The sequence below is a fragment of the Nilaparvata lugens genome, chromosome 1 (genome assembly GCF_014356525.2).
Source record: "Nilaparvata lugens isolate BPH chromosome 1, ASM1435652v1, whole genome shotgun sequence".
Taxonomy (NCBI): domain Eukaryota; kingdom Metazoa; phylum Arthropoda; class Insecta; order Hemiptera; family Delphacidae; genus Nilaparvata; species Nilaparvata lugens.
In genome coordinates, this window is record NC_052504.1 from 38,275,553 (window position 1) to 38,303,358 (window position 27,806).

Genomic DNA, 27,806 nt, shown 5'->3' on the forward strand with positions numbered 1-27,806 from the left:
CTCGTAATCTGATAATGTCAACTTAGTCAGCTGCTCTATTCATCTCCAATTCCCTATCTATTTACAATCTCTTCATAGACTATTTTAGCAGTTAGATTCACTCCTTTTAAGGGCTACTCAATCCACCCTTATTGTGAGCTTCACTAAATGCTAGTCTACATGTTCTCCTGCCGCCTTTTTATACGCCTTCATTCTCTCTATATTGTACACACCAACTAGTTCATTGTCCATAGAGTTAATTACGTAGTAGTTGTTGCTCTTCTTCTTTGAAACTTTATACGGTCCTTCATATTATAGACACAGTTTTGAAATTATTTTGTCCTCCTTATTTGAGTGGATATTCTTCTTAATAAGAACTAAATCTCCTTCCTTTTATTGAATAGGAGTTTTAATATCCTTGTCATGTCTCCTTTCCTTCTTTCAGCCATTTCTTCCAATCTGCTTCGTATACTAATTGTTCTTTGATTTTCTGATAGCATTTCTCTGTCATCCAAAGGATAATCAATCAATTGTTCTAACGGCTGTTCTGGTTTTCTCCCTAACATTGCTTCAATTGGTGTCATCCCAATACTCTCATGATATGTACTGTTCATTATTTCTTCTACTTTTCTTAAATTATCTGACCACTTGGAATGCTTTTTATGGCATAGAATTCGAAGTTGTGTCACCATCTCTTTCAGACTTCTCTCACTCAAATTGCTCTGAGGGTGATACACAGATGTCAGATGATTTTTAATGTCTAATCGAGTCACCTCATTTATCCAGGTGTGACTGACAAAGTATGCTCCATGGTCGGTGATAAGAAATTCCGGTTTCCCTATTTCATCTATATACTGTTTTACTTTGTTCAAAAGTTGTTTAGCCATGGATCTTCGTACTGCATACAATTTCGTGTATTTTGTAAATGCATCATGCATGATGAAAATGTATTCATTGCCAAATCTCGACTTTGGTAGCGGTCCACATACATCTGCGAATACCTGGTGTAGTTTCCTCTCTGGAAGAATGCATTTCATAAGTCCAGCTTGCTTTTTATTTGATGGTTTCGCTTTCTGACACAGGTCACAGGAAGAAACTAAGTCGAAAATTTTTCTATACATCTGCTTAAAGTAACACGTTTCTCGAATTGCATGATAAATTTTGTTTATGCCTGTATGTCCTAATATTTTGTGATATTCTAGAATCAGATCTTTTTCCAATGCTGCAGGAATACATATTTTCCAACTTTCCTGTTTATCATCCTTTCTGCTGAATAGAATGTCATTTTTATTATGTGAAAACGTTTTGCTACTTCCTTCCCTTGTTCTAAACATTCAATAATATTTTTACATTCATTTGAAAATCTTTTATTCTCCTCAACTTCTTTCTCAGTTCTGAATCTTCAATCTTCATAAGGTACACTTCAAATGCTCGATCTTCTAACATCTGCTCTGCTACTTCTTCATTCTCTCTAGATAAACAGTCAGCTACCTTATTCTCCGTTCCTTTCACAAATTCCCACTGGATATTATAGGGAGCTAATATAAGCGACCAACGAGTTAGTCTCCCTGTTGGTAATTTACATGACCTGAGAAATGTAATTGCCTTGTGATCAGTGCGTACAATCAATTCATTCCCCAGTATATACTCTCTGAATTTAATACACGAAAACACCACGCTGTATAACTCCTTTCCTGTTGTACTGTAGTTTATCTCCTGTTGATTGAGAGTTTTACTGGCAAAACTGATAACAACTTCATCTCCATCTTTATTTATCTGTGATAAAACACCAGCGACTGCAAATTCACTTGCATCACACATAATTATAACTTTGAATTGAAATCAGGGTGCTTCAACACGACACTTTCTAGAAATTTCACCTTGATTTTTTGAAATGCTTCATCTTCCTCTTTTTCCCATCTCCACTTATTCTTACTGCTCAAATTATGCGTGAATGCAACAGTTAATTCAGCATAATTTCTTTGAAATCTTCTGTAAAAGTTTGTCATTCCAAGGAAAGACTGCTGTTCTTTTTTATTATTTGGAGTTTTGAAAGATATGATAGCGTGTGTTCTCTCCTCATTCATCCTAATTCCGTCTTTCGAAATAATATGTCCCAGAAACAATAATTCTTTCTTTAGAATGTTTGATTTTTCTAGATTGATTGTAACTCCATATTCATTTAGCTTCTTGAATACTCGATCTAATATATTCAAATGTTCTTGGTAGGTCTCTGTCATTATCAATAAGTCGTCAACGTAAATAATTAGGTACTTTGTCTGCGAACTCTTCCCCCAAAACATGATGCATAGCTCTCACAAGCGCCGACGTACTAACACACAAGCCAAACGGAACTCGTTCAAAACAATGCACTTGACCCTCGAAGCGAAATGCTGTCAGTTTCTTTGACTATTCTGACAATTTTACCTGCCAGAGAGAACTTTTTAAATCGATGCTGGTGAAGTACTGTCTATGATGAAAACGTTGTAAAATATTATCGATGGTTTGTGGGGTTACGTGATCTTTTAACAAAGCTTTATTTAGTCCTCGTGCATCAATGCAAACTCTTATTGAATTGTCCTTCTTCTGCACAATAACGAGAGGGTTTATGAATTGAGATGAACACTGTCGAATTACTCCTTGCTCTTCCATTTTTTGTATCTCTTCTTTAACTGCTTTTCTTTTCGCTTGTGGTACAGGGTAAGCCTTACAAACAAATGGTTCATTATTCTTCAATTTGAGATCATATTCGAAGTTTTTTATGCAACCTAATTCTTCTCTAAACAGGGTGCGATGTTTTTCTAAAATTTAAAAATTAAAAAAAGATTAGTAGCCTCGATTTCCGGATGATTCTCTTTTACTTGTCCAGCTATTTTGTCCATGAAAACATTCCATTTCTCTCCTTCACGTGTACCCATTTCCAGTTGACAACTTGATACCAGCTTTCTCTCTTCCTCGTTCAACCCTTCTCTTTTCACGGTCAACCATTCATTGTCAATACAAAGCCGTATCTCTCCTTCTCCCACGTTAATAATTCCTCTATATAGGCCTTTAATGTGTCCATTCCTACAATAATATCTATATTGAGCATATCTACCACTAAGAACGTTGTGGGCATTAACCTATTTTGTACATGAATGTCAATCATCACTTGTTTTATAATACGTTTTGCACGAACTCCCGTTACACCAAATATACTGAGTCCCACAGCAGGTAGATGCCTAACCTTCCCTATGGCCCTTTCGATTTCATCCAACTTCCCCTTTGTCATGACTGAAACTGCTGCACCGGTATCTACAACCACTTTCACTTTCTTATTTCCTATATTTACAAACATTGTTAACGCTCTGTTATAGTCCTCTATTGATTCATTGCTTGGCCTGTCTTCTTATAATAATTCTTCTTCCATGTCAATATTATTCCTTAAACCTACTCTGTTTATCCCTAATCTATCATTTATAGTTGTCTTATTATTTGTTTTGTTACTGCGTTGCCCTAGATGATTTGTAACACACAGTGATCAGGCCTCACTCTGCGTGTTGTTTAGTTTTTTGGATTCTCTTGCTGTTTTTCTCCTTTTCCTTCTTTCTGTAAAATTCCGCGAGCTGCTCCTCAAATCTTTTAAAGGCTGCATTATCCATTCCACCTGATTTCTCTGATAGCTCCTTTCTCACTGATGCGATCTCTGTTGAAAGTCTCTTATTTATTCTCTCGACATTTTCCTCCACTGCTGTTATTTTCATTGCTATCTCACCACAAATCTCTTTAGTTTTTTCCTCCATTTTCTTCTCAAATCTTCTCTCCAGCTGTTCTACATTGCTACTTAACTTTTCTAACTTTTCGTTCATTTCTTTCTTATTCTCTTCCAATTTCTTACTAATTTCTGTCCTGTTTTCTTCGAGTTCCTTGCTCATACCTGTCCGGCTTTCTTCGAAACTGGCACCCATATCTTCCCTCATATTTGTTAATAAGTTGAAAATCTTGTCCATTTCGTTCCCTGATAGCCCTACTATACTGCTTTTTTCACTCGGAATTTGTTCTTGGTCGTCGTGAGAGTCAACAGGTTGATTTAATACGTCAGAATTCGGTAACATCTCCGGTGAATATTGCTGCTGACTTTCACTGGTCTCAATGGTGTTGTCTGTGCTGCCCTCACTGCTTTCGAAATTTGTTGTGGTGCTCTCATTTGTTGCCATAGTGTCTGATTGAAATGTGTTCACAACCCTATTTCTAAGAAAATATCCTGACATAGGTAACCTATACTTCGAACCTATTACTAATCCTACCTATCACAAAGCGCATACATGACCCAAATAATGAACATACAGAAAAATTAGATAATGTTTAATGAACTACACCCACAAATAAATAATTAAAGTTTAAACTTCCTATGATGCTTGACTGGATAAATATACAAAAGATACAAATTATACTATACTCAGGGCTTCCTATTCTCTATTTCTATACCCAATTCTACTAATATAACCCAAGATTATATTCACAAAAATAACATACTGAATGATTGATTAAACCCAAATAGCACTCTTTTGAAATAAAGCCACCCCCAAAGTAATATTGAATGAGAATAAATAATATGAACTTTCCTATAACCTATATATAAATCTACATATAGTTTAGCACACCAAATACAAATTCAAAATTTGATATACAAAGTAATTAAGTGAGTAGGTTGAACACTGAGAATTTGAATAATCTAAACGGATAACTTTCCTACCTGGCAATACTAATAATATCACACTTCTGTATCACACTCAATAAGAATTTCACACAAATGGAGGTGATTATATTATACCAATTCACTAGTATGCACTTCCACTTGATACACTTCAGCAGATTAACTTAGAATCTGGCCCCTAGTTGCGGCGACATTTTGTACTCTTTCCACTGTCGGTCTTTAGTTTAGAGTGGGTTTCGAACTCCCTCACTCTATACGGAATTTTGCCCGGTGCCAATCAATTGCTATGAATTGATGAAATACACTGTACTATAACTTCACTCACTGTGTGGATACTTATATCTCACTCACTGAACTAATAATAGTATAGAAGAAAAAGATAAAGAGAGATAAATCAGGGTCGTGTGTAAGGGAATGTATAAAGTGAAAGGCAAAACAAAGGTTAATTATGAATTTATTAATAAACTTTGAATTTATATAATTGATTTAAGTATAGTAATGATTCAAAATATACAAGATTATTGAGTTTTTGAAAGTACTACAGTTCAAGTTTAATTTTATACAACAAAATTTAACAAACAGTTCTTATTATTTTTATCAGGTTACTTGAAAAGTAAGTTATAAAATCAAAATATTGAACACCTCTAGTTAAAAATACGATTACATTCAAAAATAAACCAATTAATCAATTTTGAAGAATAAATATGATTAGGGGAGCCTTGCTTTAATAAACTTAGTGCTTAGAAGAAACTTTAAACTGTAAGCTTCAAGAAGTCAATTGAAACTTTATCTACAGATTTGTATTTAAAAATAAGTAATAATTAAATTTGTTCCTTACTATGATGCTATGAAATTTGATGTACTTATTTGGGCTTTTTAGGGTGGGGTGGTGTGGATTTGAAATAAGGAGAATTGAAAATTCTAAATACAAACTTTACCTGGCTCAGTCAATTCCCTATAGGATAATTGAAGTCTGAAACCAAAAACTCACTCCTACACTGAAAACTGTCCAAAATCCAAGAGACTAAGAGAGACTCACAGCAACTAAACTTGCAAGACATGGTCTGCTTCATATATACTAGCACCACGATTTTCCACCCCTCATCACCCTTTGCCCTCTAGCTCCGCCTACACTCAAACTCTTCCGCCTTATATTCTGCTTACAAACTGAATTCAAATATCAATCTAAATTTACTATAATGTTTATTATGTTATATCATTTTAAACTATGGCTCCCCTTCATTATTAAAACAAATGATACCATACATTTTACCAATATTTAAACTCTAAAGTTTGGATACTGACAATTGAATACATTCTCATCGAATTTGATTAATACAGTGATCAATCTTATAAATCTAATATGGAAAATACTTCAATAATATATACATTAAATGAAGAACAAAACACAATTTCATACAGTATATCATTACAATTGAATTGAATAAATCAAATTAATAAGATACTAATTAATTAAGGAGGTTTCTTATACTCATTGTCAACATGTTTCAATCAAATATACCTAATTTATTCTATTTTCAAATTTGTCCTTAGCCTATGAATTCGGATTTAACTAACTTAATTAGCTTATAATAATCATTAAATTATAATTCATTGCACAACATATATTTGTTGAATACTTTATACATATAGCCTAATCTACTTCATGCCCTAGTTTTTATAAACATGTACTCGTTTCATGTTTATGGTTCTATGTGATCACCATTCAAATAATTATTGATCATCAAATAATTGCTTCAATAATATTCATATGCTGATCAAGTGGTAAAATTGTAGCATATGCTAACCACATGGTTACATTGTAAACTACATATCTATATTTATTTCTCTCCTAACTATATATCTATAATTATTGCTATATGCAATCTACATTTACCTGCCATAGCTATATGCTATAGCTATATACAAGGGTTAACACAAAACACAGTGGGCCATGTGGTTTCTATTGTAGACGTGTCTGTGACTGACGTTTAGAATACTGTTAGCTAGTTTCTATGAAAGAATGATTTTGTTTCAAACTATTTTGAAAAGAATAATGACCCCAGTCGTCTGGCTAGGTAGGCTATTCAAATGCATTCTTGTTGTTTTCCAAATTCCAATGTAAGTATTAAATCTGATAATCATTGTGAGAATCCTATGAGAGTTAATTATAATGCTCAGCTACTAAGAGAAATTTTTGATAGTTTGTTCTCAGCTTGTTCCCGAATGAAGTGTCATCGAAAGTGAGAAGTGGCGGTGAACGGTTGTTGAGACCTCTTTCAACGGCAAGTCAGTCATTCCAAACTGATAAGTCACTGTGGCCTCTCAATGAGCCAGTCAACAAACTAGAAGCGTTTGCTCTATGCTCAGGTATGGTACCACATTATGTGATAAATACTTTTCTTATGATATAACCATGAAATGTTTTTTTTTTTTATTAATAATCTTAACACTTATCATCAGGTATTGGAAATTTTATCACATTATAAAAATTGTAAACGTTAATTTTGTCTACTCAATATTTAATTTATTATTGATTATCTCAGTTCCCTACTCTCTTAACACGTTTTGAGAATACTTAATCATGCGTACTCAGGAATTTCTCATTTTTCTCATTATCGCGGTACCGTTGTATGAAATAATGCCGTATCTTGATATCAGTTAAAAGTTTGAAATGTTTTTGTTAATATTCATGAAGACTGTTTTGAACTTTGCCTCTGTATAGTCTTTTTATCCTCAACAATAATCATCCAGATGTATAATAATATAATAAATAAATTTTTTCCATGTTTAATCAGTTGGATGAGGAATATTACTATATTCAAGCTTCTACGAGACTCACGATTTTGAGTTTCTATCACATACAACGAAAATATTCATCACAGTTGAAAATTTATTTTATTCAAAACATCAAATAGCCTACATATGTCTGTGTTGTAAATTTTTTCCTGAATATCCCGCAAACATAATCAATTTCAAATATGTATGTTTTTTTAGTGTTTCTCCTATACATTTATTGTGTTTTCTCTCCCACAATACTTCATAACGTGTTTCACAAGCCATCCACATGCCTCACATAGTATAACTTATCACAACATTACCAAATAACAAATAAACTGATTGGTTGTAGGTGAAGCACAGTACATCAATGACATTCCCAGTTTCCCAGGAGAGCTGCATGCAGCTGTGGTTGTAGCCAAGAGAGCAGCGGCTGAATCTTTTGTACTGAAACCAGAGAAAGCACTTGTTAGTAAAGTATTCACTTATATGGCTTCAAATTTTGTGAACATTACTTTACTGGGAACTTTTCATAAAAGGTACTGGAATGATTCTCCCCAGGATTTATTCTTTTGCTTTCAAAGAATAACCTAGAAACATTCCTTCTATTCTTATCCTATTCAAGATATGATAAAATAACCAATATATCCTCGATATCTACTATTACACCATATCAAGCCATTTTCTGACAAGAAGATAACTCTGCAGAAGTAATCACAGATTATGATTATTTGTTCCATGAGAGTCTAGAGTTCAATGTTCGATTCATTTTCAAGAGGCGTACACTTATTCAACATATACGTGAAATAACATTGCAAGACAAATTTTTCAACTCATAGTTTCTCTGTCGTAGTTCAGACACTGTGTTACTTGTAAATAATTGGAAAACACTGACTTCTCTTGGAAAAGTAATCATTTCTTGAAGTTTTGAGGAATGCATTTCATCAGCATGAAGCACCTCCTCAGGAGTGAAATGCATTCCTCAATACTCCAAGAAAAGTAAGTGTTTTTCAAATATTTACAAGTAACACAGTGTCTGAACTACAACAAAGTTAGACTATTATATAGTGTTTCGTCATGGAAAGCAACATCAATTTCATAGTTTCTGTGTCGATCGTTTTGATTCGTTGTTGAATCATCAGTATAGCAGACTAAAGGTCATAAGCACAGTCTACGTTTAACGCTAAACAACGTTTACTTGTATATATTATTGCATTTATCATAATGTGTTTCATACGGGGTTTAAACGGACAGCTGACATTTCTCCGTTTAAATCTGCATCGGAATCGACTGTCTGCATAGAGTGCATACTGGCGTAAGTAAATAGTACCGTACTCGATATTTCAAGCTATTAACTTACCAGAAGTGCGTTGATGGACGGTATTTTACAGAAATTGTGAACAAGAACTATTGAATGCTGAGAATTATGAATTTACAGGAAATGAACGGAGTCGTGGCATTTTTCACTGCAAAGGACATTCCAGGAAAAAATGAATGCATGTCTTCAACCATGGACCCGATGTTCACGGGTGAAGAGGTGAGCTTACTTAATAATAATGGAAGTTTTTATATAAAGTTGGCTATATATAGATGAAAGAAAAGATTGTTTTAGGTGTCAAATATAGCAAGATTGCTTCAACATCAGTAATTTATGTCCCATATATACAATACCGTATTTGAATTCACATAGAACTCATATAAAATCAGAAACTATTATTTAATTAGAAAAATAAATCATAAGCAGAACTAGCTACCGATAATAATAATATGTTTCTATCGCTTTTCATACGTGAATGCAAATGATGAATAACACAATATATACTATTAAATAATATTATTTGTTCAGGTTTTAGCAAGTGGGAAAATATTACACGCTGGCCAACCACTTGGTGTGATTGTGGCCAAAACAAGGCCAATAGCTCTAGAAGCTGCTGAAAGAGTGGTGGTCGAATACCACAGTCATGTTCAACCCGTCATCGACTTTGTAGCTGTAGTCAAGGCACAAGATACAAGTCGAATAACATTCATAAGAAAAATTGAAAGAAAACGCAAAGATCGTAAGTTATACAAATACAAATATTCGTCATGTTATTCATTTATTCACATCATTCTTCTTGAAAGCTTACATGGTACCGTAATAATTTAATGCAAAAGTTTCGTTTCATTTGGTTATTTAAAGCCCCCACAGGTCACATTTTCTTCAGTTTGGGTGTGGAAGAGAAATTGGTTTGATTTCATTAATTTAAAAAACTACAAAATAATTGCCCTGAGAACTCATTTTCTCAAAAAACGCAGCTATCATTCTTCACATCCATGAAACTGAGTTTTTATGAACTATGGACAATTTCAGGTCGAATTAGCACTCACCTCTGATAAAAAGATAAGATTCTATATCAAAGCTGAGAGAAAAAACTATTATACTCTACTTAAGAGGATTGTTCACAGATGATGCTTTTACAGCAAAATTCATAACCAAGAGTATAAATTGCAAACGATTTTCAAACTATGTATTCATATGTTTTGTTGCATTTTAAATTGAAAGAATTCTTATTTTTCTACTCAAGAATGTTTTGTATTATTGAGACAAGTCACAAAAAATTCATAGGCCTACTTGGCTCTGGATGATCAAAAAAAAGAATATAGGCCTTCCTGCATTCATTTTAATCACAAAACAAAATTTTAAAATGATTCATAAAAGTTCTGTGTATAAAATAGCTGAATATCCTCATCTAATGAGGGATCGATATTGTGGCAGATGATGTGAAACGCAAGGTCTCTGGAAATTTCCAAATTGGCTGGCAATATCATTATGCGATGGAAACTCAAACCTGCCTCTGCGTGCCATTGGAGGACGGGATGGACGTGTATCCATCCACTCAGTGGCCAGCCATGATACAATGGACTATTGCTGAATTCCTCAACGTTCAACAAAATACGTAAGATACTCTCCTAATTCAAATAATGTCTCATTGTCTATGAATCAGAAAAGTCCACATACAAAATATTATCCTCAATAATTCAGCTAGGTACCGTATTATATTTTTCTACAATTACTTGTTTATATTGTTTTTCAATTGTTTCTAGATAGAATTATGGAAAAATGGGAGAGGGTTGAAAGGGAGATATTGCCGATTTTGCTCCAAACTCACTTCTAAAATTGGAAATAAACTAGTTTATTAAAGTTGGTATTAAATAAGTTTGAGACTTGGCCCTCCGAAGAAATTATAACATTGTTATATTGTGTAATATTGCAACTTTCTCAAATTTATGATTCAGCCGTAGTAGAGCTGTACCTATGTAGAATATCATTCCAGATATTCTAATAGTACTGAAAAAGTTTCAGGTTGAAGGTCAGAGAGTGGATTACATGTTTCTGGTGAAATTGAGAACATCGCGAAAATAGGGGTTTCTTTTGAATATTACTTCTCTCAGAAATATGGAGTATCGTAAGTAAGAAATTTATATCAAAATAACGGAGAGAATCTTTCTTTTCTATTGTTGTCTGTATCATTCTGATCCAACTAATAGCAGTTTTTCAATCAATGATTATATTCGTCAATGTCAAGACATTTAGTGCAGATCTCATTACATTTTCAACATTCCAGACACTTCTTAGTGGTTTTGGAAACGAGACGGGACCGCCGAAAATAATAGATGGACAGGTATAGAAGATTTAATGACCATCAGTGGTCGCTTAACTTTTTATCGAATTTCGACATTTTTTGGCCTATAATTAATTATTAGTGACAAAAGTTTTCCACTCATATTGGCGGACATTTCGGATTATCTAAAGGCACTATATAGCCCAGTCAAAGGTTTTTTTCGATCCGAAAATTAAATAAAAGCTGAATCTTTTACCATAGATAGAACCCTCCCAGAGGGTCATTCTCCCAAAAGTCCCAAGAAATCCCCTTGGAGCTTTCCCTCCTAGCCACCCTCAAAGTTGAAAAATGCAGGTAATCACGGAAAATCAATTATCTCTGTACCCATTGATCGGAAACAGTTCTATTATATGCCATTCGATTCTTTACATTATGGACTACAATATTAGTTATTCATTTTTCCAATAAAATCAACAGTTTTCTTGATAAAATAATATATATGTAAAAATTTAGGGGGTTTGTGATTTGATTTTTTTGTTTTCTTCAATTAACTTCAAAGCAAGTAGTTTTAAAGAAAAATGAGCAGAATAATTAATGTAGCCACTCTCATTGCAAATTCATTGATGTATATTGTTATGTATCTGCTATTCGATTTGACGCCGTGGAAGGGGAAACAGTCGACGCGGAACGGCGTGGCTGACTCTCTAAGCCATAGTAAACAGCAAACTGGAAATCAATTATCTATGTAACCATTAATCGGAAAAAAAAATCTATCATATTTCATTCGATTCGTTAAATTAAGGACTACAATATTAGTTGGATTTATTTCCTCAATAAATCGAACAGTTTCCTTGATAAAATAATATAATGTAAAAATTCAGGGGTTTTTCGATTTGATTTTTTTGTTTTCTCCGATTAACATCAAAGCAAGTAATTTTAAAGAACAATGTGACGAATAATTATTGTAGCCACATTCATTGCGAATCCATTGATGTATATTAATATTATGTATTTGCGATTCAAGTTGACGCTGTGGAAGGGGAAACAGCCGACGCGGCTGACTCCCTTCACCATAGTAAACAGAATAATACTGCTGTCTACATTGCATCTCATTTACACTATGGCGCTCGAAACAATTAATTTTATCTATTGTTTTGACTTGCGCTGTATATAGATTTTCACTTTTCAATACTCTAAAAAATATTAAAATTTTTTTTTATTTAACCATGCTCATGATAAAAATCAGGATTTCGTTGTTTGCTCACAGAATTTATTATATTAATTTGAAGTGTGCCTTCTCCATACGAGTCAGGGGTAACACAATTTGATAACTCTAGTTTCAGATATTGATGTTTTTCAACGAAGTTTCATGATATATTATGTGTCCGACTTCTTCATCTTATCCATATTTTGTGAAAAATGAAGATTCAAAATTTCTTTTCATAGCTTTTCTTGTGTTTTATCTTGTTTCATCACTCTTTATAATTATTTAAACACTTGATAATGGAAAGAATATCATCAGATCACGTGAACAAAAAAAATAAAAAGGTGGACCTACCTGAGATACTATATGATAACACTGTACTCCTGATAAGTTGAAAATTTTCAAGCTGAAAGTAGATTAATTTGTTGCACATTCGGTTCAAATATTACCAAATATTACCAATATTATCACATATAGTGAGAACGAATTACTCTGAAGCTTTCTATTGTCACTGAACATGAAGAGGCAATACCAAGCCAGAATCGCAGTTCCGTTCAAATCATTATTATCAGAGCTTTCAAATTAATGCTATGTAACTATGAATGCTATCCCAATCTCACAATCCCCCTATTTATCCTCATCCTGATTCAGAATAAAGTAGTTGATCTCTATAATCACAAAAATCAATGTACAGTACCTATAATAAATAGTAAAAATAAAAAAATTCTTGTAATAATGCAACTTTTTCTAGGTACGAATTTCAAGGCTCATGAAATGACTTTTTCTCAATCACAGGCAGAAACTCCAATGATCATCATAATAATAATTTAATTAAAATTGTTTGTATTGTACATTGTTCGACGTAAGATAAGCTACATCTTTAAGGTAATCAACGTATTTAGGATTATCATGTTTATGAATGAAAGCGAGACTGTGATAGAAGATTAGTCAAACTGAAATATAAACATTATATACAATGCATATTTCTGATCAACTATAATTACAAATAATAGTATCAAGCCGAAATGAATTGAGCAACTGAATTTCAAAGTTACTATCCACTGTTCAAATCGCACTGTGATTTTCTTTTACTTCCAAATTGATTGAATTGCCTCACTCTTCAACGTAAAAATTATTGTAAAAAAAAAACAGTGGAATGTGGACGTCATCCAAATAGCATTGGAATTTCAATTTTCAGATCATGAAATTCATGAAAAACTAATTCTTGAGAGAATAGTGATGAATTGCAAACAGTGCAAGTAACATTGATACAAAGCGATACAATGAAAATCAACATTGATTAATTTAATACTGGACTTATCAAATTTATATTACCGTTAATTTATATTATTTATAAAGCTTATAAAATGTAAAACCAACATTTTAAATTTCCTCTACTGGAGCAAAACATCAATAGGAAATAAGAGCCCATTATAAGCACAATATACTTGTGTACTGGAATTCACTTGAACTAACTCATCACTTCAACCCTTCAATGATCACAATGAACTAGAATGGTATAAAAACAAATCATAAAATTGATAATCAGGTACATTTTTTAAATAGCTTCACCCAACTAAATCTGTGAATGCTAAGTCATAAGAAATCATGTTCAATAGATTTAATTTGAATGATCTATTCTTTTGGTACCCTAATCAAAATCAATTTCAATCAATATTAATCGACATAAAGAAAAGCTTCTGCCAACCTTGTGTAATGAATGACAAGATGCGAGTGGAGGTGAAAAATCGATATGTTAACAAAAATAATAGAAAATGATGAATCATCTTCCAATTAATCTTATACGGTAGAGTACTTTGTGGTTAAATGTGAAACACTTTCATGATTTTCCTACATTTTATGCATGCTTACTCTTCCTTAATTTGTACGTTTGCATGGCTTTCATCTTTAGAATCTACTGAATTTTCATATTGGACTGTCTAAATAATGTAGATTCAACTAGTAAGAACGGAAGATAAGCTACTTTACAGAGAGAATCATAAAAAGTTTCAACTCAACAAGCCCAATGTATAAATTTTTTTATGCCTCAGCCGTCATATATATTTGGCTCAACTTAAGGTATATAATCAACCTGGCTTGGAGAATATTAACTGTAGAAAACAGCAAACACTGCACGCTATGATTTTTCAGGAAATTGCCACTGTTAACACTATTGTAAACTATGATTCATCTCAGTTTTTGACATTCATAACTTTTGATAAATTTTAGCATAGAATTATGATCATACACATATACTGTATTTTGAATATGTATTATATTATGTAATAGTATGAATATTTTATCGGTTGCAAACAATATCTTTGTCTGTCATATAGAATATGCATGATTTAGCACATATATTTTTTTTTTTTTTTTTTGTTATTTCTATTAAAACTAGTCACTAGGACTAACCATTAATTTTGTTCTGTTATTTCTTATCCTAAATTAATTTTTATTGCTAAAGTCTTCCAGTGAAGCCTACAGTTCCAATCTATAATTTCACTACTTTAAATTATTTCACTACACTTTTATTCAATATACTTTAATCACTCCACTAGCACTACACCAACTCGAAGGGCTTTGTTCTCTTCAACCTCCTGGTGAGTTCAGTGTTGTCTAGTAGTTGGATGACTTCGGTGTTGTCGTGTTGATGAAGACGTGACTCATGATGGGCTGCCAATCGTCTTATCTCACAGGTCACATAGGGGATGTGCAGATCTCGGTGCAAATCGCTGTTCCTTATGTACCAGGGCGCATTCACCATGTTCCGCAGTACTTTGTTTTGGAATGTTTGAATCTGGCTGATGTTAGATGTTCTAGAGCAGCCCCAAAGCTGAATTCCATACGTCCAGACAGGTTTTAGAATTTGTTTGTAAATCAATAACTTGTTGTCCAATGAGAGTTGTGATTGACGGCCCAACAACCAATAGATTTTACTGTATTTGAGTCCTAGCTCACTCCTTTTCATCTTGATATGCTCTTTCCATTTCAACTTGGCGTCAAGAGTCATTCCAAGGTATTTTGCTGTGTTGCTGTGTGGTACTACATTCCCATTCAGATTTATTCGAATCGGGTCATTGATAATTTTGTTTGTGAAGTTGATATGAATAGACTTCATCTCATTTAATCGAATTCTCCATTTTTTGGTCCAGTCACTGAATCTGTTGCTAGCATTCTGTAGTTTTGTGGCTGCTTCTTGTACTGTTTCCCCTTCTGCCAGTATTGCAGTATCATCAGCAAAAGTAGCTATTGTCACTGCATCCAATTCAGGAAGATCGCTTGTGTACAGCACATAAAGAACTGGTCCAAGAACACTACCCTGTGGAACTCCAGCCCTTATTTCCTTCAATTCGGAGACGTCGTCACCTTGTTTTACTCTGAATAATCTGTTGTTGATGTATGATTTTAAAAGTTTTACAAGTTGAGTGGGGAGAATTTTATGAAGTTTAATGATCAGTCCTTCATGCCACACTTTGTCAAATGCCTGTGCCACATCAAGGAAGATTGCTGAACATATCGATTTTTTCTCTAATGACTTCTCTATTACATTGGTGATTCTATGTACTTGGTCCAGGGTTGAGTGCTTCTGCCTGAAACCAAATTGATAGGCTGGTATCAGATTCCTGCTACTTATGATGGGAGTCAATCTCTTCATTAGCAATTTCTCAAAAAGCTTTGAAATTACAGGTAGAAGAGATATTGGGCGGTATGATTTTGCTTCTTGAGGACATTTCCCAGGCTTTTGCAACATAATGACTTCTACCACCTTCCAAATTGTAGGAAAATGTTGTAATCGGAGTGATGCATTGAATAAGTATGTTAGCATGACAATACCTTTCCTTGGAAGTTTCTTCAAGATTTCACCTGTAATCAGATCAAACCCAGGTGCTTTTTTGGTATTCATATTATATTTTATTTCTTCTTGAACCTCATTTATAGAAACTGGATCAATCTCTGTATCTAAATCATCCATTATATCTTCTTCAGGATCAATTTCAGATTGAATGTTGTTTGGCTGGAAGATTTCTTCTAGATGATTAGCAAATAATCTGCCTTTTCTCTGTTATTTCTTGCCCAAGTACCATCTGGTTTTCTAATTGGAGGGGATTGTAATATTGGCTGCTTAATTCTTTTTGTTGCTTTCCATAATGAATAATCTGTACTGGCATCAGCTGTCAAATTTTGAAGGTAGTTATTAATGGATTCCTCAGTTAGTTTCCTTATCTCTCTTCTCAATTGTTGTGTTTTGTTATTCAAGATATTTTTGTCAGCAGGATCACGAGTTTGTTGCCATCTTCTTCTTGCCCTTCGTTTTTCTAAAACAAGTTGTCGAATCTCCAGAGGGTAATTGCATCCTTTTGTTTTCCTGGTATATTGTCTGGTGTTTTTCCAGGCTGATTTCTGGATTTGCCACATGAAATTTTCTGCGGCTTCATCTAGCTGCTCAGTTGTTCTAAGTGGAATATTCAAGTTGATTTCATTCTCCAAATCCACTTTAAAAGCTTCCCAGTCTGTTGTTCTGTTGACTAACATTGGTCTGTCTTCTTTCTTTATTATTCGTTCACTAAGTGTGAGAATTACAGCTGAATGATCAGAATCCAGGTCAAAGCTCTCTTCAATGTCGATGAAATTACTGGATATTCTCTTTGTTATGAAGAAATCTAGAAGATCTGGAGTTTTATTCAAATCTGTTGGCCAATACGTAGGTGTCCCTGTTGAATGGAATTCGCAGCCCAGCTCCTGGATAGCCTCTCTGAGTTCTTTTCCTTTGGTAGTCGTGAGTCTTGAACCCCAATCCTTATGCTTGGCATTAAAATCTCCACCCACTATGAATCTATCTCCAAGCTGATGAAGAATATTTGTGTAATCATTTTTCTTTAAATTGTAACGTGGTGGAAAATATGCAGCTCCAACAAGTATTTTCTGGTTGATGGACTCTATTCCAACTACAGTTAGCTGTATTTCATTACTTTGAATACTGAAGTCTTCATAGTGTTTAATACTCTCCTTCACTATTACAGCACTTCCACCTCTTGCTTGATTTTGAGGATGAATAGTTTCGTAAACATTATATCCATTGATTTTGAAGTGAGTCTGCTCAGTTGAATGGGTTTCAGAGATGAGGCAAACATCTATATTTCGTGTCTTTAGAAATATTTCTATTTCTTGTTTTCTATTATTATTGATATTATTTATTCCATTGGCATTCCAGGTAGCAATCCTTATATCTTGTTGGCTCGCAATATTCATTTTCTAGTTTTCTTCTCGATACTCTTACTCTTCCCTTCCAAGCTGTCAAGTCGTCCAGAAAGAATATTTAAACTGTTCAAAATTTCCTGCAAAACCTTATTGACTTCAACTGGTTGTTGTTGCTTTGGTTGGCTCTCCTGTTGTAGGCTTGGAGTGGGTTTCGTTACTTGGGAATAGGATATTTCTCCAGTGTACTTTTTTGAAGTGAAGTTTCTCTGTTTAGTTGTATGTGGTACTTCGCTACTTCTTTTAACTAGGTTTTCTTTTTCAGTTCGTCTTCTCTGAAGTTCTTTAGCGATGAGACAGCCTCTGTAGTTAGCTGGGTGAGCCTCAGCACAATTGAAACATTTGGCTGGGGTTTCTTTAGCCTTAGTACACGAAATAGTCCAGTGTTTTCCAGCACACTTCACACACACTGGTTCATGTTGACAGTATGTCTGTGTATGACCAAACCGTTGACAACGTTTACACTGTGGAATCATTTTATTACTTCTAATTGATTCAATTTTCACTTTCATGTAGCAAATATGTTTAATTTCAAATATTCTTTTTGTATCTTCTGTATTCTTGAATGTTAACATGAACATTGGAAGTCTGATAATATGTTCTTTTCCATCTTTCTTCACTTTTTTCATTTTGTTGACAGCACTGATTATTTGAAAGCCTCTGCTTAGAAGATCGTTCTTTATATCCTCTGGATCGCATGATGGATGAAGCTCTTTAGCCATGACACGAATTGGACGAGTTTGTTTATTTTCGTACGTGTGCCATTCATATTTAGCTTCATTCAACATCTTAGTTAAATCTCTGTATTCATGTTCAGTTTCAACATTCAATTTTAGCTGGTTGTTGTTCATCATGTTGGCACTGAAATTGAGATTTTTCGATTTCAATGCCTCTTTAATTTTCGAATACTCTTGTATATTGCTTAATATGACTGGCGGTGGCTTGTTTCTCTTTTCTGTCGGTTTCATACTTGTAGAATCAGTTGCAGGCCTTATTTTTTCTGGTGAGTCACGGATTTTTCTCTCTTTTGTTTAGGGAGAATCCATGCAGTCTCTGATGCTACCATTTTCTCTTCTTCCTCCCAATTCGGTGGTGAATAACTTTTATTGCTACTTCTAGAAGATGCTGGTTGCATTGTATGTGAAGCTGAAGATTGAAGATTCTGTGTGGTTGTAGATGCTGATGAAAATATCTCTTTCAGCTGATTAATCTCCAACCGTGCTCTCTCCAACTCCTTTTCCAGTTTATGCATTCTTTCTCTCTCTTCACTCTGTTGGAAAGTGACTTCTTTCCATGCATTGTACAAAAACTGCTCCGTTGCAGTTTTTAGTTGATTCGTTTTTAGAAACGATTCTGGGGAAGTGTTGACGTTTCCAGTCATTGACGCTGGTTCAACGCTCCTAGCCGGTGTTAGTTGACTCATAGTTGCGTCGTCCTCTGTTTCCTCCTCCTCTTCGAACTCTGGCAGTAGGAAGGTTGGCAATCTTTTGGGAGTCGACATTCCTCACATTCTTTACATTCCTTAGCCGGACTAATGATAATTCAGCACTGAACTGATTTTTCGGCGCAGGGCACTGAACTCGCGCACAACAATTAAAACACTAAACTCAGCACTTTAACTATTGCATACACTATTTCAACTACTCTCACTAAAAAAAACTACGTCTGCTCGCTACGACTGCTCGATCGATACTGAGCACATATATAACAACGAAATGATTTTAGAGAATTTAGAGAATTGAAATGTGAAAAATTAGTTTCATCGCATGTCAAAACAATAGACAAAATTGATTGTTTCGAGCGCCATAGTGTGAATAAGATGCAACTTAAAAAGCAGTAGGCCTACTACTGTATTTTACTGTTTAATATGGTGAAGAGAGTCAGCCACGCCGTACCGCGTCGACTGTTTCCCCTTCCACAGCGTCAAATCGAATCGCAAATAAATAACAATATACATCAATGGATTCGCAATGAATGTGGCTACATTAATTATTTGTCTAATTTTCTTTAGATTATTTGCTTCGAAGTTAATCGGAGAAAACAAAAATCAAATCGAAAAAACCCTAAATTTTTACATATAGGCCTATATTATTTTATCAAGGAAACTGTTTGATTTATTGAGGAAATGAATCCGACTAATATTTTTGTCCATGATGTAAGGAATCGAATGACATATGATAGATTTTTTTTCCGATTAATGGTTGCAGAGATAATTGATTTCCAGTTTGCTGTTTACTATATGGCTAAGAGAGTCAGCCGCGCCGTTCCGCGTTGACTGTTTCCCCTTCCACTGCGTCAAATCGAGTCGCAAATACATAACAATATACATCAATGGATTTGCAATGACAGTGGCTACATTAATTATTCTGCTCATTTTCCTTTAAAACTACTTGTTTCGAAGTTAATCGAAGAGAACAAAAAAATCAAATCACAAACCCCCTAAATTTTTACATATACAGTATATTATTTTATCAAGAAAACTGTTAATTTTATTGGTAAAATGAATAATAATAATAATAATTTCTCTGGATGTTGGACGACACATCCAGAGGAGTTTATTCATAAATTCATAAATTACATATTTTTTTCATACATTTTCAATAATAACAATAATTATTCAAGGTTTACAAAATGATACCTCACTATATAATATATGTGTCGAGGTCATCATCAAATTAATACTAATTTATGATACAACATATAATACAAAAATTCCAAAAAATCTAAAACTATATCTATTACCCTAAGCATCACCTAGTACAAAGATACTAAACCGAGTTACTATTTTCTACCTATAAATGACCTTATTTAAAAAGATACTACTTAAATCTAAATCCTACTTACTATTAGTTCCTCACTACTTTTGTATCCCAATACTGGATAACCAATGTCTAATTTTTCTTTTGAAGCTATTGAAATTTTCCTCTCCTTTGATTTCTAATGGTATTCTATTAGATATTGTAGGCCCTGAATATCCTAGTGATCTTTGCCCAAATGCTGTATTCATTCTTGGTACTTCTTGATTGTAACGTTCTCTTATTCTAGTATTATGGCTATGATTTATGATATGGTTCCTATTTTGATGTTTTTTCATATACCCTAATAACAAAAATATATACAATTGCCTAACACTGAGTACTCTATTTTCTATAAAATAATTCTACAGTTGGAAACCGGATTTCCCTGTTTCCCATTATTTTCAAAATGCGTTTTTGAGTTTTAAATAATGGATCTATAAAACTGAAGTTAGCTGCACCCCAAACTAACAGACCGTACCTTAAAAGAGATTCAACTAATGTTTAGTATACAGTTTTTAACATTTCTTTGTCTATGATACGCCTTAATTGATAGAATTTGTATAAAAGCTTCCTTATTTTGGCAGTTGTATAAATGTTATGTGCTTGTTCATTTCAATGAATCATCTACTATTATTCCTAAATACTTTATATTGTCAGAGCGTTCTATTAGTGGGCAATTACAATTATTTGTTACTATTTCTATCACAATTATGAAGCTTCATTGTTGTCATGTGTGGTTTTGTGAAATTTGTTAAAGAAAAAGCTAAAAATTTTGTTTTTTCTGAATTTAATGACAATAAGTTTTTTACCTTTTTCTGATTTGAATATGTAGCATCCTTGATTATTTTCCATGTCTTCCTTACATCATTGTTCGCTTCATTTAGTTGCATCTTGAAATAATTTTCTTTTGTAGTTTGGATGAGTGACGTCAGTGTATTTCTGTATCTTCGGTAGTAGTTCTCTGTTCTCTAGGTCCAGCTTCCTTCTTCTATTTAGAGAATCCCTTGTTCTTATAGCTGAGATAAGTCCTCGTGTTATCCATGGTTTTATGCTCTTGATCCTCTTCTTTTGTCTGTAATGATGTGTATTGCTCTCCATATGTTTTTGTAGCATTTCTAGGAATTTTTCGTAAGCTGAGTCTGTGTTATTTGACTCAAAAACATCCGTCCATTGTTCCACTCGCAGTCCTCTCCTCAAGCCGTTCAAGTTGACAGATTTACAGTTAGTTGAGATTTGACAGTTAGTTGAGCTCTGTTCATCCCCATTTGTTCTGTCTAACTGATGTTCTTCCAGTCCAAGAATTGTAATGAAGTGGTCTGTGATACTCGAGTGATATACGAATATGGATGGATTTTACTTTTACAGTTGGTCAACATATGATCCAAACAAGAAGACGTTCCCGCTGTTACCCTGGTAGCCTTTTTAATGCAGTTCTTCAAACCGTGTTCACTCAATAAGTCGTAGTAGTCATCAAGTTGGTAATGGTGATGTGACTGTAGCGTATTAATGTTGAAGTCTCCTGCGCAAATAATAAGTTGACCTCTCAGTCTACCAAGCACTGTTTCAAAGTCCTCTAAAAACTCTGAAGGTAATCTGTACACTGCTAATATATTATATCTCTCCTTCGATGTTTGAAGTTGTAGATGAAGAACGTTGGCCTGTCTGATATTTAGTTCTACCGATTGTACGTTGAGATTCTCCTTTGCATATACAATTACTCCATCATTTTGAGTACGATTATTCAAAGAGTGAAAAATATTGTAGTCATTCAGTTGCTTCTGTGTATAATCTCTTTTGATCCAGCATTCTGTTAGTATTATTATATCGAAATCATACGACATATCCTGTAGTTGAATCATCAGGTCATCGAAGTTCTTCCTAATACTTCTGATATTGAGAGAAAATACAGTTATATTAGAGTGTTGAAGAGCAGCGTGGAGTTGTTGTTTATCCTCAATCACACTGTCCTCTATCTCATCCACGGAATCAAGTTCATTTGCCACATCCAGCACGTTATTATTACTCATCATCATGCTTATTCATACGCACCCCTCCATGCTTGTTCTCCTCTATTTTCCTCTGCCATCTCATTATATATTTATCATCAAAGCTTAATGTGTTATTTATAAGCAATGATATGAGATCATTCTCCGCTGCTGTTAGATAGTTGAAACTATGAGTGTGCCTACTGAGTGCTACAATCACATGACTTTCACTGTTATAGATCTCTAGATCCTTTGAATTTGTCCTCACTAGAATAACATTTCTATAAGTAAGACATTGTGCTTCGTGTATCGTGTGAATTTTTATTGTTTTATCAATCCTGTCACCTAGTAACTCTTGAATAATTTTTTTCTCATTCTCTGCATGTATGTTAATACGAGTGTTTCTGGATCAAGCTGTGGAAGACCGCCGTTAAAGATAGTCTTCCTAATTGAGCGAAGAGTTCCACTAGTTGTTTCAATTTTACCATAGAATTTGGATAGTGCGCAGCATACATCGATCGGACATCTTCTAGTTAATGTCATTTTCCGTGTGGGCTCACAAAAAACTGAAGGATGAGACCATCTAACTCTCAGTCTACTCCTTCCGATGTAAGGAATCTGTTTAGAATCACCAAGTAGGAAAACTTCGGAGCATCCTGATAATTTCGCAATGAAACCAATGTAGCCAGCATGCATCAGTACAGCCTCATCTATAAAGACACGATGATATTTCTTGCCGACTCCATTTATAATGAAAGATGAAACTGCTCTGTGATCTGATCCAGGGGTGCCCACAAGGGGGGGGGCATGGCGCAATTTGCGCCATCAACATTTTTTGGGGGGCATGATTTTTTTTATATTTTATGTCAACATTTTGAATCATGGCTAAAAAATCAAGGTATTAAATAGAGATATCCTAATGTAGCTAATTTTGATACTTTTTCCCACCTTTACAATGTTATATTTTGCTAAGTGTAACTCAATATAAAGCATAAAAAATACAATTGATAATATTTTGTATACAGGAATTTTAGTAATTTTAAGCCTAAGAGTTTGAAGGTAAATCTTCGACAAAAATCAATTATAACTTCATCATCCACTATTATTCTGATTTCCTTTGCTTGATTTCAATTTTTAATGGTCTTGTGTTTGAGTTTCCTTGCTGTTACAACCTAATTTTCTTAAAAGCACCATGATAAGTTAAATTGTAATGTACATTTCAATCTAATAATTATTTTAATTTCGAATGGGTTTCATGATGATATTAATATCTCTGAAATAGGAATGCAATTATAAACAACATCGCAAACTCTAGTGGATTTGACAGAAGAAGAAACTTCTCTTGTCAAATTTACACCCTATTTACCACACAGTAATAAAGTAATTATTGTAATGCTTCATTACTTTTTTCTGTTTTCTATAATAGTTCAGTCAAATGGTCGTTTTTCAGGAAACAGCCCGAAAGAATTTTTCACGACCGTTCTTTATGTATTTTGGGGCGCTGAATTCTAATCTGAAATTTGCTGACACGCCAGAGGGCGGCTTCACCCCCAAAACTTCCAAAAAACCCTAAAATTTCGGACTTTTTCAAGTTTTCCATTTAATCTTGAGAATCTTCAACTTTTCGAGAAAGAGCATTCTCTAAAATATTGAAGATAATAAAATTTCCAATAAATTGAGTGGCCGCGCAGGACTTTACGATTTTTGATTCCGGAGCTAAGAGTTTTCAAAAAAGGGGTATTTTTAAGGGGTTTTCAAAATTATGCAAACCTACCACTTCTACCCTATACAACTAGGATCTTATTCTAGTAATGATAGAAAGCCACACATCACATGAATTAACAATATTAATTCTAAACAGAATTCCTTAGGTACTTATTTTTGAATTTAGTAGAGGTGGGAGGAGGAATACACCCAAAAATAGAAAATCATGTCCTACAGCCAAAATTCAAATTCTCATTATAATACCTTTTCATGGCCTTCCTAACAAAATGAAACATTCCGGCTGAAATCACCTTACGAGGGTTATTTATGTTCTATGAGAATCACTCGTTAGATTTCAGTATTTCCTAGTGGGGGGCACACATAAGGATACGTCCAGGATCAAAACTTTAATCACTTATAACTTATGACTGAATGATCACATCTCCTCGTGCTACAGCTCGTTCATATCAGCTCGTCAAGGCGGTTGAAAATCATGTATCATATCACTAAAATTTGTTGAAAAAATAGGAAATTCTTCCTTTAGTGTATTTTAGCCCATATTTCAATGCATAGAAAAATGACCGATTTCTATATTCAAAACTGTGTGTCTCGGTAACTGAAAATGATACTTGTTCTTGATTTGAAGAAAAGAATCTTCTCTTTTATGTGAGGGGGATGATTTTTGTAAAAATATAATCGTGAAGTAAGATACGTTTGTTTCAAAAAATCAAGAAATTTGCGATATTTTCCTCATTTTCACAGTCTTGACAGTTTTTCGATATAAACAGTAATGCAAGATCAATTTAAGGTAACTCAGCTTATAGAGCATGCAATTTTTCTCTCATTTAAGACCAATCACAAGTCTCTATCATGTATTGCACTCATTTTAGAGACTCTTTAATAACAGTAAAATCGCAAGAAAAATGAGAAAAAGATCATTTTATCTGTGAAGTTAGTGTTCCACAAGATACGCAACGTTGCATATGCGAGACTGTGAAAATGGGGGAAATATCACAAATTTCTCGCACATTCAAAGTTGCGTATCTTGTGGAACAGATAAAAAATCCAAAAAGTAGTCCTGCGCGACCACTCAATTCATTGGAAATTTTATCATCTTTGAATTATATAGAGAATGCTTTTTCTCGAAAAGTTCAAGGTTCTCGAGATTGAATGGAAAATTTAAAAAAAAGTCCAAAATTTTGAGGGTGAAGTCGCCCTTTGGCGTGTCAGCAAATTTCAGATTAGAATTCAGCGCCCCAAACTACATATAGAACTATCAAAAAAATTCTTTCGGGGCTGTTTCCTGAAAAACGACCATTTGACTGGACTATAATTTGTTATCCTTTTATTAAGCGAGCAATTTCTGTATATCTGTTTATATTTTTCTATTCTTATATCTGGTTATCTGGTTATATGGATATTTATGTTCAACGGATCTCGGAAACGGCTCTAACGATTTTCACGAAATTCGGAATATAGTAGGTTTATGATAACAAAATTTGATTGCACTAGGTCTCATCCCTGATAAAACTCCCTGAAGGACATGAAAAGAATAATTCATCCTTGGAAAAACAGATGATGATTTCGTCGTCTGTCGATAACAGAAGATGCGTGTCCCTGTGTGGGAGATCAGCTGTGTAATCAATTAGCTTACCGTATCTCGCGAGAAATCTGGAAATTTTAATTGACTCGATCTAAATACAGTAATCTGATTTGTTGACATGAGATGGTATATATATCACAATATTTAAAGTTAATAATTATTTTACAGTTTCAAGTGATTAGTCAGTGTTATTTTGTCATTCAATTTGGTATGTAAACAATCTAAATTAGGAGTTTTATGTTTTCAAATATTTGGACTGAAAATTTCACTTGAATTCGAGTGTATGAAACATAATCTACTTTTTGGAATATTAAATATTCAAACTATAAATTTTATAGTGTATAAATCAACATTTTGGGAGGAAACAGTTTTTGGCTGTGCCTGTTAGTCCTTCCCCCATCATTTTAGAGTATTGAGTTCTGTTTATCAATGAATAAATAACGAGCAAAACTCGGTGCCCCGATATTTGGTATTAATAGATAGAATTTACAAAATTTACTTGTTCAGATGATATATTTATTCCAAAAACCAAACTATTTGAAGATACATTCTGTTCGTCTTGTGTTATTTACTCCTGTAATGTTAAAAAGTGAATACTACCAACAACACAACATCAGTGACAACCTGTTCCAATTTATGATAAATATCGGGGCACGGAGCTTCGCTCTGGAGTACCTACAAAAGCATATAAAAATTATTACGAAAGAAGAAACTATAATTAATATTCATGGTTCATACAGAAAGGTTCTATCTAATCACAGTGGATTGAGATTAATTCCCAGAGGAATGCAAAAATTTCTCTCGCAAAAGCATGTTAAATTTTAATCCTGATTAATTTCACGTGAACCAAATTACAGAAGACCATCTCAAACAGATACTAGCTTATCTGATTGGTAGCTTAGCTAGCTTATTGGTAGCTAGTAGCTTAGCTAGCTTATTGGTAGCTAGTAGCTTAGCTAGCTTATTGGTAGCTAGTAGCTTAGCTAGCTTATTGGTAGCTAGTAGCTTATCTGATTGGTTCTACTGGAATTAATCAGGATAAAAATTTTGTACAACTGCCTCTAAGTACCTGATTGAATTAGGTACAAAAGTTCAACACACATGCACTCGCTCACTCACTTCCATCATCAACAGACGACGAAATTATCAGCTGTTTTTCCAAGGATGGATAAATTCTTTTAATGTCCCTCAGCGAGTTTCCCAAGGGATGAGACCTAGTGCAATCGAATTTTTATATTATAAACCTACTATGTTCTGTATTTCGTGAGAATCGTTAGAGCCGTTTTCGAGATCCGGTGAAATACAAACATATAAACATCTAAACAGAAATTGCTCGTTTAATAGTATAGGATTTAGAATACCCAAACTTGCCGACATTATATATTGTATGAATAAAATCGTTCCATTAAGCACTGGCACTTGAAGCACCGTTGAACCGGAATAAAGTCATTTAACCTGCAAGAAGTCATGTCGACAAAGACTCGTTTCCTATTTATTAGAATTCTTCTTATCTCGGGCTCACATTCAATGATCCAATGAACTACTTCCTTGTTCTTTGGTCCAACCTTGTAGAGAGGCATACATTCGTTTAAAAATGATTCTTTTCCTAGTTCAGAGCTAGCAAAGTTTTTGTTGAAAATACTCTCGGCTAGTTCCTCTTTGCTTAAATCACTAGGGACATCGTAAATTATTAAACGTACGTGGCTTCCTATTCTGAGGTTCAACTATTTTCAAATTTTTCATATTTCCAGTCTTCAACGCCTCATTTTCAATTATTTTCTTCTTGTCCTCTTCCGAATTCATAAAAATCATGAGGCCACCTCCTCTAACATTCACGGTCTTTTTAACTCTAATATCGTCTTTGTTTTTGATATTCTCGCGCGATACATTTTTGATAATTCTACAGTTTTCCACTTCGTTCAGGACTGGTTTGACTGGCTGCAACATAACTATATGCTCCTGTGGTTGTCGTTTCCTAACATTGTTCCCTGCAACTTTATTGTCCTTCGATTTTCCTGGCAACTGCATCATATCAGCATAGCTTAAAGTAGGCCTACTTTCACTTTGTTTAATGGTGTCTACCGCCTTATTTATATATTTAAGAGACTCCTGAATACCCTTATTGGTGTTTCCGAGCCCTGCCGCTAGCTGTGAAATTGTCACTGACCTTGATTCTAATTTGACAATTGTTTCCGACAATT

At 33.9% G+C, this 27,806-nt stretch overlaps 1 protein-coding gene across 1 annotated transcript in view; it reads left to right on the plus strand.

Moving 5' to 3' along the window:
* Positions 1–27,806, plus strand: part of LOC111057942 (indole-3-acetaldehyde oxidase) — a 106,595-nt gene that overhangs the window by 58,053 nt on the left and 20,736 nt on the right. The window contains exons 14-18 of the mRNA XM_039425076.1: positions 6,880–7,045; positions 7,806–7,921; positions 8,892–8,990; positions 9,300–9,510; positions 10,209–10,389. Of these exons, the coding sequence (XP_039281010.1) occupies positions 6,880–7,045; positions 7,806–7,921; positions 8,892–8,990; positions 9,300–9,510; positions 10,209–10,389 (773 nt within the window). The remainder of the gene's footprint in view (positions 1–6,879; positions 7,046–7,805; positions 7,922–8,891; positions 8,991–9,299; positions 9,511–10,208; positions 10,390–27,806) is intronic.